The sequence below is a fragment of the Saccoglossus kowalevskii genome, chromosome 8, assembly GCF_978046115.1.
Source record: "Saccoglossus kowalevskii chromosome 8, keSacKowa6.1, whole genome shotgun sequence".
Taxonomy (NCBI): Eukaryota; Metazoa; Hemichordata; class Enteropneusta; family Harrimaniidae; genus Saccoglossus; species Saccoglossus kowalevskii.
The window spans coordinates 28,945,541-28,959,760 of NC_140648.1; the positions used below are offsets into that span (position 1 = coordinate 28,945,541).

A 14,220-nucleotide genomic window follows, 5' to 3' on the forward strand; every position below is an offset into this window, starting at 1 on the left:
AATTATGCAAGACTTTTATAGCTAAACCTAAATCTTACAGTAGTCGCGGCTGTTGTCGCTGCACTATTATGGTGTTGTATTTTGGATGTGACAAATTTATCATTTTAATGTAATGTTTCTAAAAAGACTAAATACACGTAATTAAAATGTGTTCAATTGGAAAACTGATTTTAATGATAAATCTGAATAATTCTTAGTATGTATTGAATTAGACCGTGGCCATTCGACTTAGTAGTAACACCACTCTATCATTTACGACAATTTTAACACACTGTATCATCGAGGTGACACTGGGTGTTGATAAACAACGCCCTTCCTCAACTGGAACCTTAAACTTAAAGCGGGAGGGTCGTCACCTGCGCACGCGCGGGAATTGAGTCCCAAGCAACGATAACAACACACGCTAAAAACGCAAAGGCTCATGGGTAGACGCTTGTTTGTAAACAATGCCACGCTATGGTCATCTGACCCATGCGTAGGTGACGACTCCCCCGCTTTAACATTTTGATAACACTCACTAAATTATAATTGTGCAAGATTACTTTCAATACATTCCGTTCTATTACAATACGAGAGGTGCAACCAGCAGCAATGGAATTAGTGGCATTTAGAAATCACTGGTTGTACCTCACACTAGTGTATTTTAGGTAATTGTCTGTTTGATTTTACTTTACTGCTGTAGTAGTGGTGGTGGTGGGTTGAACAAAACAAAACACAGCAAAAACATCGTTCTATACAACACATAATTGATGGCATGAAGTTACTTACCCTTACTGATCGTTTTTATACATGGACATCAGAAGATATGACTTAAAACGAGTATTTATTTGTCAATTCCAACCTTTCCTGTCTTTCATAGGCGGATTGTTGCAATGATGAACACATGTCATATTGTTGTGGAAGCGGGGAATTATAATTGTAATGATAACTGACAATGGCAATCTAAAAGTATGACATTCAACGCATTCATGTTGACGTCATGATAAACTGACTTTGTAAAAAAAAAAAAAAAAAAAAAAAAAAAAACACAGCCTATTTTTTACCTAGAAAAATTATTCACACACTAAAATATTCGTTTTTGAGACTGAATTGCCTGGCCTTACTTCGTATGTGGATTTGAAAGGACTACATGGTATATTTATAAATTACATACATTATAGAGGTATTTGTACCCATGATGATAACCGAGAAGATCGTTTTGTTTTGTTGTTGTATGCGACTTCGGAACACAGCGAGCGGTCGACAATCTCTTTTCCACACGGCAGAGCGATGTTTGTAATTGCTGCATCTCGCAATGATGGGAGGAAGCCACCGACCGCTTCTATCCTTGATAACGATTGCTGCTGACCCCATTACGTCTGGAACTGGGACAATTTGAAGTATGGGACTTTGTTATGAACTTATATTGAGCGACAAATTCACATACATTGTTTAAAGCTGAGCATCGTGTACTCTACCCACGTGTCAATGACCTGTTTGGACTAAATACATAAATTATTAATTAACCATTTCCGGGTTACCTAAAACCTTAACTCGAATTTCAAACATGGCGACTTTAATGCTTTCCTACGCAACTTATGTGATATTGACTAAAGTAACACTTGTAGCAGTGATGACAATTATGCCAGTTAAGGTACGTATTTGTGGGGTTTTATACATCTTGATATTTGACACCTAGTTTAGGATTAGGTGTAGCGTCTGGTTAATTATTTACAATGTTTACAATTCAAAACCAACCAGATGTAACTCGTACTCCTGTAACAAAATACCAAATGTGTTATCAGTGCTAAAATATATTATATGTACCCTTAGTAATCAGGAGAGACAGAGTGTTAATTAAAAGTGGCAATTCAATGTATAAAACATTTTACAAAACTATGGCATTTCTACACGGAAGCAGCTTTTCTACGCACGATTCGGTAGGTCCTTCCTGGTGGCGTATAGTGTGTCGCACGTCTAGTAATATACATTGTGTTGGATTGAGTGTAGCGACAGCGGTCTGCCATTTTATACTGCAATAACACAAAATCAGGAGAAACAAGGTGATATTACAAGCAAAAACTGTGAAAACTCAATGTATAAAACATTAAAAAAAACTATGGCATTTTTACACGGAAATAGCTTTACTACCTTAGGTCGATACTTTCTGGTGTCGCGTACGTCTGATATACACTGTGTTGGGTTGAGTGTACTAGTGAGAGCAGTTTGTTGTTTATAGTGTAAAACCATTTATTTTGATGTTTTGAGCGTATTTACTGGTTTTTAATTTCACAACTTTGGCAGAAAGTCAATGAGTAATGTTCACATTTCACTTATCAGCTGAAACAGAGAAGTGAAAATCGTTAATGCAATTACAGTATTCACTTGAGATAATTTAGTGGTATGTGATACTGTATCTGTAATACTATATAGCTTAGCCCGGCGTTCATAGAGTTGCACATTAGGCAATACACACGACAACAAACATATAAAAGACATAACCACCCAACTATCTATGATTAAATACAAATGCATATTAACTGCATGGTTTGTATGCATACCAGTTAGTGTGATCACGTGATACGCCATGAATGATTCAACAAGTGACCTTTGGATTTGTGTAATGCATGCGTAGCCAAGACTGCTCCAAGTTGTATAATTGTATTGAATTATATTTGCACAATCTTGTTCGTTCGTTGACCTGAATCACTGCCTTGTCATAATAACAGAGCTACACATAGTGCCAATCGACCAATGAGAATGTGGCAGTTCATCAATGGGCAGCACGCAATATTATAACAACTCACATGTCCATATACCAAACAAACGGGAAAGCATACAAAAATTGAATACAACGGCGACGCGTGGACTCGAGTTTGGTGATATGTTTCGAATAGATTTGAATTTGGATTAATTTTGATACGAACGTTTTGATTGCATTGGGGTGTGTTTTTATTTGAAATGGTTTGAGTTGTTTTGGAGTCGAAATTCAGAAGAAAGTATTCCACAGGGTTAATTTACAATAGAGCAAAAAAGAATTACAAATTTGAATAAAAAACAACAGGCCAGCGTGCCAGCAAGTCGCACTTTATTCGATCACAATTCACAGCACACACGACACACTTGTCAACACATTATCATATTTCAGTAAAACACACGAAGATACAGACTAGTTAATGTTACGTACTACGTGAGAGACGACTGAACTAAAACACTTCACAGTCACACAGGGCACTCGTAAAGTCGGTGGCGAATGTGGTGCTTTCGACATGCCACATAACTCACGTGATTGTCAGACGGTGGTTTCAAAGAGATGTCGGGGCGCGATGTTCTTGACTAACGACCATGCATGACTTTGAACAAGGTGGGAAATAGCAGCCAGTGACGCAAGTGGACGGATAACGGATTATTTCAAGATTATATTCCCACTAAAATGTACTAGTAACGAGTTATTTGTCACTCGCTAACATGTCCGAACAAAGCGTGATCAAACCGATGACCTACAAGTCGAGGGACACCATATGAACAAAACCAACATGACACCCTAGCCTACTGGTAATAACTATGGTCGCAAATCATGATCATGAATAAAATGCATTCAGATAGTAAAATCTTTCGACATTTAACATAAAAAGGTATATATCTACAATCCCTGAAAAAAATGTCTGTTGAGTAGTATTTATTTGATTGATGATTTTGATACATATATTTAGATATATCAATAGATAAATAGTGGAGATGTTGAATTAATTTTTTTAAAAGATCCTGAAATCTTCTGTGACAAATGTTTCGACTTCCAGTAAACTGTAAATATTTGCACAAGCATCTAAAGACGTTGTGTGATTAACTGTGATGCAGATTGATAATTTGGACCACTGTTAGGTCACATTACGGGGATACCCTCAATTGAGACCTTCCTCAGGTTTTTAATAACAAAACATTCATTTTCATTGTAATTGTATCGCGTTTATAATCATGCTATTCATTGTAGGTCACCAGCTGGCATGAAATACACTCTGGTAACGATATATAGCTTAGCGTTACAAAGACCAACGTGCATATATACACACACAAGCCAATGCTGATCAATCACAAACGAATCAGCAATTTAAATATTATATAACTGCATTGTTTTCATGCTTAAAAGTTGATCCCTGACACAAACGTTTGATCCAACCAGTAATTATCTTCAAACTGATGTAATATATGCTTAGCCAACACAGTATTATACGCAGCATATTCCGTAAAGAGATTGGCGCATAAGGGTCTGCTACATGACGGTGACATAATGGTCACATAATAAATTGAAAACGTCAAAACAGTGAGATACATTTCAATTAACGAAGTGATTGAACAGAAATACACAACATACACATTTTTCAGAAAAATCGATACAACACCTGGTAACATATATTTTGCGTGTAATAATGTAGTACCTTTGCTTTTGTACATAAGTATGAACAAATATTTTGCTGTGCCAAGTCTACTAAATTATTGCCCGTTATTCTATTAATTGATTACTACCACTAGCTCATATGTACAGATAATTCCAAAAACTAACATTTTCTAAATGCAAAAGATGTACATGTATCGACAGTCATCTTCCGTACTTTTTTTAAAGTGTTATTTTTTTTAAATAACACCATTTATTAGTCACTGTCACTACTCGGCAATCCCATTAAATCTTATTAGATTATATTAGTGATTCAATCACTGTAAAACCACCATTATGTTATTCCTCATCCACCACACACCAGACAAATTGTATCATGCACGAAATTCACATAACAGGATTCTAAATAATTGTTTTACATTGAATGTGTCTTCTTAGGCCGAATGTTGCTATGGCGATGATTATGATTATGATTATGATTATGGTTATGATTATGATAGTGATGACCTAAATTGGGGTAAGTATGACTTACATAGAGTTTTTACAGCGGTGTATTGGACTATTTCAATGAGATATTAAAATCCGACACAAATATATGAAAGTCTTGGGTTCTCCATGTGTTAGCGTTATAACGTATGATTCATCCAGGCCTCGTAACTGTTACTATATATATGTTGATTGAAACACTATTACAGTCTTATTAAACACAATAAATAACACAACGTAGTCGTACATTCTAATCTTATATCAGTCTGTGGATATGATATATTTATATTTTCCAGAAGCATGGTTGGCCATCGCATTGGGCATGCTTATATTTATCGCACTATTTGTGTGGCTGCTTTATTGTCTTTACCGTAAAAATAATTCCTTCATTAATGGCATATCGGTTTCAACAAATGCCACGGTTGTTTGTACGTCTGGATATGGAGCGATTGAACATCCCCAGCCATGTGATCCTATTATAAACTCAGACACGATGGAAACACCTAGTCAGATCTATACTCAGCATGGCGGCGACAATCAACAGGTATTTTATACTTATGTGTAAAATTATAATGAAATTATAATAAGAAGTTGTCACGTGCGTCAAATCACATAGTAAGTCAAGACTTGTAAGCTCAAATGCAGATATGATGTTACAAAGATGTTTTTCTGTTTTGCAGCAACTATTAACAATTAATCTGCACTTTTTCCACCTTATTATACACTAACCTACCTGTATTGACATTCAACTTTGCACTTTACTATTTTACACTTATCTATCAACAGTACCTACATGTACAGTCACAGTTACCACCTCCTTACACGGTAAGTTAATGTGTTCTCATCCCAGTAGATTCACATTGAGTACGCATTGAATTCGACTCTTATGATGAGAGTTTTACGCTGTCAAACACACTTTCAATCATAGCAAATATATTCAAAATAAAGTAAAAATGTATGACTGCTATTGTTAGGCTAGAAGTAACAATGCATAATATTGGTATGCTGAACACCTACCCACAAATTAAAGTACTAAGAGTATATTCATTGTACAATATACGATACGCTCTGTCATTTAACACATATAAATAATTAATTAATTTTCTGATTAATTAATTAATTAATTAATTAATTAATTTATTTATTTATTTATTTATTTATTTACAGCCTTAAGTATCTCCAAATTATTAAACATATATATTGCAGAGACCAGTACAACCAGCAAGCACTTCTTGACAAACTATAATTTCAGCTCAAATTCAGTCAGCACTACAGTTCTGTATCCAATAACCTCGCCGTGTTTTTCTGCACATAATTCTATACAAAAATGAAAAAAAAAACGTACCACATAACATACTTTGTTATGGTCATATTTACATTTAAGTTCTACTTTTTAGTGAATTTATATAGTACTGTTTTAGAAAATATCATACTTTCCAATTACTTTATTTGAAAGCTGGATGGGATTGGACTTAACACACAGCTTGTCAAAACACTTTTTGAAGCTCAAAATAAAGTAAGATTTCATTTAATTCCCGTCATATCATCTAGTAGAGCCAATCTATACATGAGGTGTGTTCTGTCTACTAAAAGCTTTTTGAAAATCTACGAACAGACAGTATAATTTCTGACCACCACGAGATAGGCGCTTCTGTATATAATAACTTCACCGAGTGTGAAAAAGTAGTCAACAGTGGGATATCCTTCCCAAAATGCCAGCTAGGCATTTTTTGATAATTCGTGTGTAACATGTGTCGCCCATGCTTTTAGACATTTATTGAGAATGCTTGTGAAAAGTTTTCTGAATATTCTGAGTAATATGATTGCTCTCTTATTCTCGGGTTTTGTGTTTTCTTTATATACGGGTACAACAGTAACAGGCGTCCAACCACTGGGAGTATTCACTGAATCAAAACAGTAAATAATTTATGTAACAACGGAAAATTTCTCTTCACAAATTGTATTCGCACTTTACATGATTTCTTTTTGGCTCTACATTCGTTGTTCCTGTCGTTGTTTCATGTTATTTTAATTGAATTTTTGTTATTCCTACATAGCATTTTACTTTTTGTAGTTTTTAACATATTTGTCACCTCCGACACTGTTGTCTCAATATCTAATCAACCAGGTTCACCCAAATTCTACTTTTTTGTATGTTTTCATTACTTTAAGTTGTTGCTTGAATCCATTTTCATATTTTTTTCTCATCTAAATTTTTGCGTTGGGATGCCCTTAATTTTGTTTCTTTCAAGTTAACTCTCTTTTAACGAACCTTCACAACTGCCATTTAACATGTATAATGATAATTAACCCAACATTATATATATAGAATCATCGTAATGACTCCAGTTCTGGAGTTCATGTCACCTGCAATTGTCATTCTAATTTTGTCGTCGTTGAATTTACTGAATGTATCGATCATTTATTTGAAGCTTCCGGTAGCACTCCTTTACTCATCTGTGGTTGAAAAAAACTGTAGTTTTTTTAAGATTTTAGAGGTCAACTTGTGTTTATGTACGTTGAAGTGCACACCATGCCGAAACGTGCGTTGATGGTCGATGTACTATACAAATACCATCTCGACAAAGTTTTGTTTTGAGCTGTTTGCCTGGAGAATTTTGTCATCAGTATTTTTTTTATTTTATTTTTGCTTGGTTTATTGTTTTTTTTTACTTTAAAAATTGTTGATGAAAGTTGCTTTGAAAACCGTCCCGGAATTTAAATAAACATAGACTGCCCCTCAATAATTAGAGGATCTATTGAACTCCATATTTAATAGATGCTATGGCAGAAGCTGTGATACTATTTTAATATTTACAAAGACGTAAAAAAACGTTGTAAACATAATGGAAAATATGTATTGTACACTTTTCACTTTCAAATATTTTATATTTCAGTGACAGTATCACATATTAAACAGATATTTTCAAATATTACAACCGATTATGCATCATTCTTAACACCAAACCACCACTCTGTATTCCCTTTAAAACAATCTTTTTACAATCATCAATTAATTTCCATGCACTTATTAGTATCGATTGCTATATATTGGCAACATGACTATGACTTTCCTACCGTTTATACTCACTATTATGTCAATTTGTTTGTTTTCTACAACAAGATGTTTTACCCAAAACACGCTTATCTCACCCCTAATGAATGTGTACCTTTCAAGCAGGTATCTCTTTGAAAGTTTGCGTGACTCTAAATCGTAATCATGTCATCCTGTATCCACATGTATTTGTCTATACATGTTTGTATTATGATAATGTTACCAACGGTAACCCCTTGATTATTTATACGCACACAAAGGATTCAATTACCAAGTTTTACATGCAGTTTTTCCATGTGGCCACGTGGCGAGTATATTTACATCACGGTCAATTGAGATAGTGGGTTCAGCCATACTTACATAGATACGCATATCTACCCTCGCATTTCATTTCGAGTTTTTCACCTCTTTGATAAAAGTACAATGTAAACTGACCATTCAGGACAAACAAAGCCTCCTAATCCAAAGTTTTTGTTGTTCACAAATTTAACTTAATTTGCGAGAAGCACTTAAATTCCGATTCTGCACCAAATGTCTAGGCAACAGTTCCTTATGACCTTTGACCCATAATTTGATGGGCGAACACAATTACAATGCGACTCGGGAGGGTTAGAGTTAAGGTTAGGGGCTTTAAAAAACCCAATTTTCATCAATTTTCATTGTCTATTTCTATAAACATGAGAAATCAAGGTCTACTACGACTGAATCATGTGACAAACCTCAGGTAAAAGATCTGAGAAGATTGTATTTTCCACACATTTTCAAAATGGAATCATATTATAATACAGTCACGCACATGTGTTTAAAGTATGCATTACCTCATTATTTCATATATACAAGTATGTATAATATTAGTCGCTAATGGTTGAACATAGACATACTGGTGATGGTCCGTGAACAGTACTCTAAAACTGTTGCTACTCGTAATATACATTGTAATGCAATGCGACAGTTATGTGATTTAACAGGTAGTTCCCCATCGATTATTATGCGCCACCGTTTGAAAACAAGTAAAAAACATATATTTCATTAAGGAAGCTGTATCTGATGGTTTTACACCTGTATACAAAAGTTTACCCTGCTTCACCTGAAGATCACACGATTTGGAAGATCCCTATTTGTTTTCTGATTCCATTTATAATGACGCTAAAAATTACGCCTAAAATACGCTTAGTCTAAGTGGTTGTTGTCAACGGTTTATATCTATGTGAACTCAAAGGTCGATTCGCAGTTCAAAAATGGCGACTTTATTGATTGTACACACAATTTATGTGGTATTGACCAGAGTAGAACTTGTAGCTGCGGAGGAACTATTGTCTGCTGGGGTATGTATTTGTATTGTATTTCATGTATGTAGATTAGAATACTAGCCGAGAAGTTGAGAAGTGGGTAGGTCATGCTGCATGGAGCCCAGTACCCGTGAACTCTGCTTTCAACTTCTATCAATGACACTGATTCTGACGAGATACCTTCAATAATTCATGTGAATTTAGAATAACCTTAAGGCTGGTGATTTTGCATTAAATTGACTATTGACTACAATAAAAGAGTGTACAAAGCCATGTGTCACTTCATATGAAACGTACCTTAGGCAGCAACATATATTGTTCCTGTTATTCATTCATTTTGCAATTAAATAAACCCAGGAGCGATAAAGGCGACAGAAAAAGTCAGAAACTGTTTTATGGTACAAGATATAGTGAAACAAAACATGACATTGTCGCTTTTTATACCCCTAATGGCTTTGTTATGTCTTATTTGGTCTGTACTTCCGGTGATCTTTGAAACCTGAGGTCTCGACCAAACAGGTGACTGCTACATACATATAACTAGAGGGTTGCGACAGAAACACAAACATTTATATTGAAAAATTTAAACATCTTTATTGTCAAGTGCACACAAATCTTACACACTATTTCGAAATCACGTTGGATTATTGTACAGTCCAAAGTATACACACACACCAACCAGTTTAGATACACATTGCGTGGAAAAATATAGAGTAGTTCAAATAGAGTTTAAAACCAGTTCATTCAGTAAAGGGTACTCACAAATCCAACAGCAGAAAACGTCGCACTTGTTGACTACTGCAACAAAAGTGGTGTGGCCGATTTTGAGAAGATGACAGTGTTCTTGGCTGACAACCAGGCACGAATAAATCAAGATGGAAACTACTAATTCGTCGCTAACCTTGTTGACGGCGAACGTAGTTTTAAGACTCTAGAACTAGCAAAATGTCATACTACAGCTAGAAATATGTCACACTCAGGTCCGGACAAAGTGTGTTGTTGTTGTTGTTGTTGTTGTTGTTGTAGTTGTTGTTCGAATCGCTGACGAACAAGTCGGGTGACTGTTGTCATATATGCAAAACCAGAATGACACCCTAAGTCAATGGTAATAACTATCGTCGTGGATAGCTTGTATGGATATATACGACCACGCCACCCATAGCAATAAATTACAAAGGTATGTACAGAATATATGCCATAGTGGCAGTATCATCTGAGATCATCTGTATGGTAATATTATTATCATGGGGGTCTCTCAAGTATGCACGGACGGCAATAATTACTCTGTCATGACTTTCACGGCGGATTCTGGCAATTATCGATAGTCTTACGAAAATATACTTTTAGCTGACCTTGAATTTGTAAAAGAATGATGGCCGCATAGGATTTCATAGTCAGTGAAGCGATTTCTTCATTTTCTGATTTTAAATCAGACCATTTGGTCATGTTGACAATCTAAGATGGCCACGAAAACCATTCTAAAGTCTTTTTTTGTTATCCGATATAACATATGTTGACATAACTCAATATAGTTGGGCAATTGAAATATTAAGCAATAAATCTAGCTTGATATTGTGTTTTATGGTGTTTGGTTAGAACTATATTATGCGTAGGTAGGTCATTAATTTTCTGTGTTGCTTTCAAGGAATATTACTATTATTTCCAGTAAGTTAGTGCATCATAATAACATGAGGTTATTACGAGGATACCTCAAAGTATGCACGAAGACTGTACAGCGGGAGTATCGCCCGACGCACAGCGGAGGTCGATGCGACGGCGTACCGTCTGATGAATTCGCATTTCCGTTTATGTTAGGATGAAAATACTCCGTAAAATACCGCAAAATTACGGCACGCTGTAACTTATGGCGTTACGGTGACAGATGTATAATAATACGTCTTACCAAGACAATCTTTATTATTGAAAGGTTTGCTCTCAAGAAAAATATTTTTACACTTTAGTGTACCATAGTCTTTTGTACCCGATACTTTTCTCAAGAAACGGTCAGTTTGATGTTTTTTTATTAATAATAACTTTATTCGTATTTAGGCCTCTTGCCCATGTACGCAAATAATAATAAATCATTGAAAATTTGAAAATAAAGTATAAAAGACTTAAATTACAATTTCTATTTAATTTTAAATACATAAAAACAAAATAAAGCAACACTTTCAATATCAGTCGGGTAGTCTGATGCCATTTTTTTGTGAAAATCATGCAAGGTATTTGCTGCATGGTCCTGAGAGACTGGGGGAGAAATGTTTGCCCGAATGTGTTAAGTTTTGGGCATTTTAGATGAAAATGGAACTCGTCTTCAATTTTAGACAAACATAGATCGCAAATTCTATACTCTCTGGCGATACATCTGTGTCTTCCGACTTCTATAGCTGACAACAATCACAAAAAACTGACAAGTATATTACATTTAACACAGTTAAATCAGTAAGAGATAATTAATGTACATGAAGAGATTTTATTTGTTTCAAAAAGAGGGCGCACATCTTGACGCTCGTCATATATCTGTCTAAGTCATTACCAAATAGTTTCTGTTTAAAACCTAAACTTTTTACATCAGACAAGTGACATTGGCGCCCTCTGAGGTCATCTGTGTGACAGTATTATTGTATTTAACCACATGCTTATTGTATCTGTCATTATTTTTTTTTACATTATGGATAAATAACTCCGTTATTGTTTCCTCCATCCTAAAAATATACTACCTGCATCGTACACTAAACTCACATGGCGAGAGTTTAAATAGAATTTACCGTACATAAATGTGTATCTTCCACAGGCTGAATGTTGTTATGATAAACATGGAAATTATTGTTGTGAAGACTGTATTTGTAAATCTGTTTATCATCTAGGCACGGGTGAGTATGACGTCAAAATTATTTTGTTTACATTATTGTGTTTTAATTTATTTGGAATCAAAATTGGGCATATCATACACATGCTGGTATTGACAGCGTTTGCGTTAAAGCGTGCGGTTTTTTCAGATCCCACACCTGTGAATGAAGATACGACATATGAAGTCTTATTACGAACAGCAAAATAATTAATACGCACAATTCGAACCACCACAATTCATATCGTCAATTAATGTACGCAGACATACAACTCAATACGCTAAATAACAAAACCTAATTATACACTTCGAATTCTTACCTATCTGTGACCAGGTCATGTTTTTTATCTTTACAGAAGCATGGTTGGCCGTCATACTAGGCATACTCATATTCATAGCATTATTCGTATCTGTCATTTATTGTCTTTGCTGTAAGCACCATTCTTTCACTAATGGCAGGCCTATAACAATATTTAACACATCTTTCAATACTTCTGAATATGGAACACTTGGAAATCCAGAACCATGCGACCCAAGTATAAACTCGGGCAAAGTGGAAACACCTAGTCAGATCTATACTCAGCAACATGGCGAAAATCAACAGGTATTTTATGCTTATGTGTATAAACATAATGAAATTGTACTTTGTAGTTGTCATTTGTGTCAAATCACATGACACAAAACTGGCAAATTCAAGTGCAGATATGACGTTCCAAAACTTGTGTTGTGTTTTTCAACAACTGGTATTGGTCTTCATTTTCGCACATAATTATACACCGACCCATTAACATTTAACTATACACTTTACTATTTTACACTTATCTATTTACAGTACTTACATGTACAGTCACAGTTACCACCTTACACGGTAAGATAAATTAGTGGAAATGTGCGTTTATGATAAAAGTTTATTCTCACTTCAAGTTAGTATACAGTGAATTCAACAAACAGATCACCTACACCATTTTTCAAGTCTTATAATTAGGGAGCGTATCCACCCACAAATTCTAAAAAAATTAAATGCTCTCACGAATGAAAACACTCTTAATATATTCAGTTTATACAATGCAATGAACAATGTATTTCACTAATTTATGTTTTGAAAAATGACGATTGTTTGTTATGATCAATGTTATATTGCGTTTATCACTAGTTACTATGGCGGAGACATAATGCCAAATCTGAAATTTTAGCTTGGTGAAGTGAACACATTCGATAAACTGTCTAAGGAGGTTATTTCATAATTCACACAAGTAGAAAATGTATTCTGCAAATTATTTTCTCAGCACACGGCCCTGTAACACAACAAATAATGCCATTTCATATTTCCAAGAAAATATAGCTCAATGATTATACAATTTACATATTTATATTTTATAATTATTTGCAGTCTCAAGTAACTCCAATTGATGAAACGTGTACCATACAGAGACCAATACAACCAGCAAGCTAAGCCATTGTTTGGATTCACAGTGCGATTTCAAATATGTGTCCACAGTACCTAGGGACAGTACTGTGTCTATTAATATCATCACCGTGTAGATGCCCCCTGCACAAAATTGAGTTCGAAAATAACTTAACGTTTTGCACAAATTGTTAACTTACTTGTTATTCACTTCACTCTGTAAGTGTTTATACCGTATCCAAGATGTGTATGCATATGTTATATTGTTTCTTTAGTAATGTCCTGCAACTCTAAATTTACTAGCAATGTCTGAAACAAGCGAAAGGTCGTTGGTCTCTTTGACTGCGACACAAAAATCGTTCACACTTCATCGTGGATTTGTTTTCATACACTACTTTTACTTTTAATAACTGTTGTCGATTGGTGGTGTCCGTGGATTTAAGCACAATATCTATCGTCCTGTTTTCCAGCTCAAAATACAAATTAGGCCGACTGAAAAATATGAAACATCGGGTCGCGTTTTTTCTTCAATAGACTCAAATATTAAAAAACAAGCAGTAAAAAAATTGTTTCCTCTATAAATTAAGGATCCCGAAGTGGCGACTTTGAACCTCGGGTTGATCTGTATTTCTCTGACATGTTCCGAATACTATGAAGTCCATATACCTTGGCTATTTACGATAATTTTAGTTTTCACTAAAAAAAAATTCAACCGACCAACCCAATTTTTAAATGTTTCGACTTGAGGGTAACATAAGTTTTTGT

The 14,220-nt window shown here is 34.8% G+C and overlaps 1 protein-coding gene across 1 annotated transcript; it reads left to right on the forward strand.

Moving 5' to 3' along the window:
- The first annotated feature begins 1,513 nt into the window (after nucleotides 1–1,513).
- On the forward strand, nucleotides 1,514–13,962 carry LOC102803064 (uncharacterized). Its single transcript, XM_085502987.1, has 7 exons — nucleotides 1,514–1,633; nucleotides 4,811–4,889; nucleotides 5,155–5,402; nucleotides 11,997–12,075; nucleotides 12,407–12,654; nucleotides 12,883–12,918; nucleotides 13,441–13,962. The coding sequence occupies exons 1-7, from the start codon at nucleotides 1,547–1,549 to the stop codon at nucleotides 13,501–13,503; spliced, it is 840 nt and encodes a 279-aa protein (XP_085359113.1). The 5' UTR covers nucleotides 1,514–1,546; the 3' UTR covers nucleotides 13,504–13,962.
- Nucleotides 13,963–14,220: the final 258 nt, after the last annotated feature.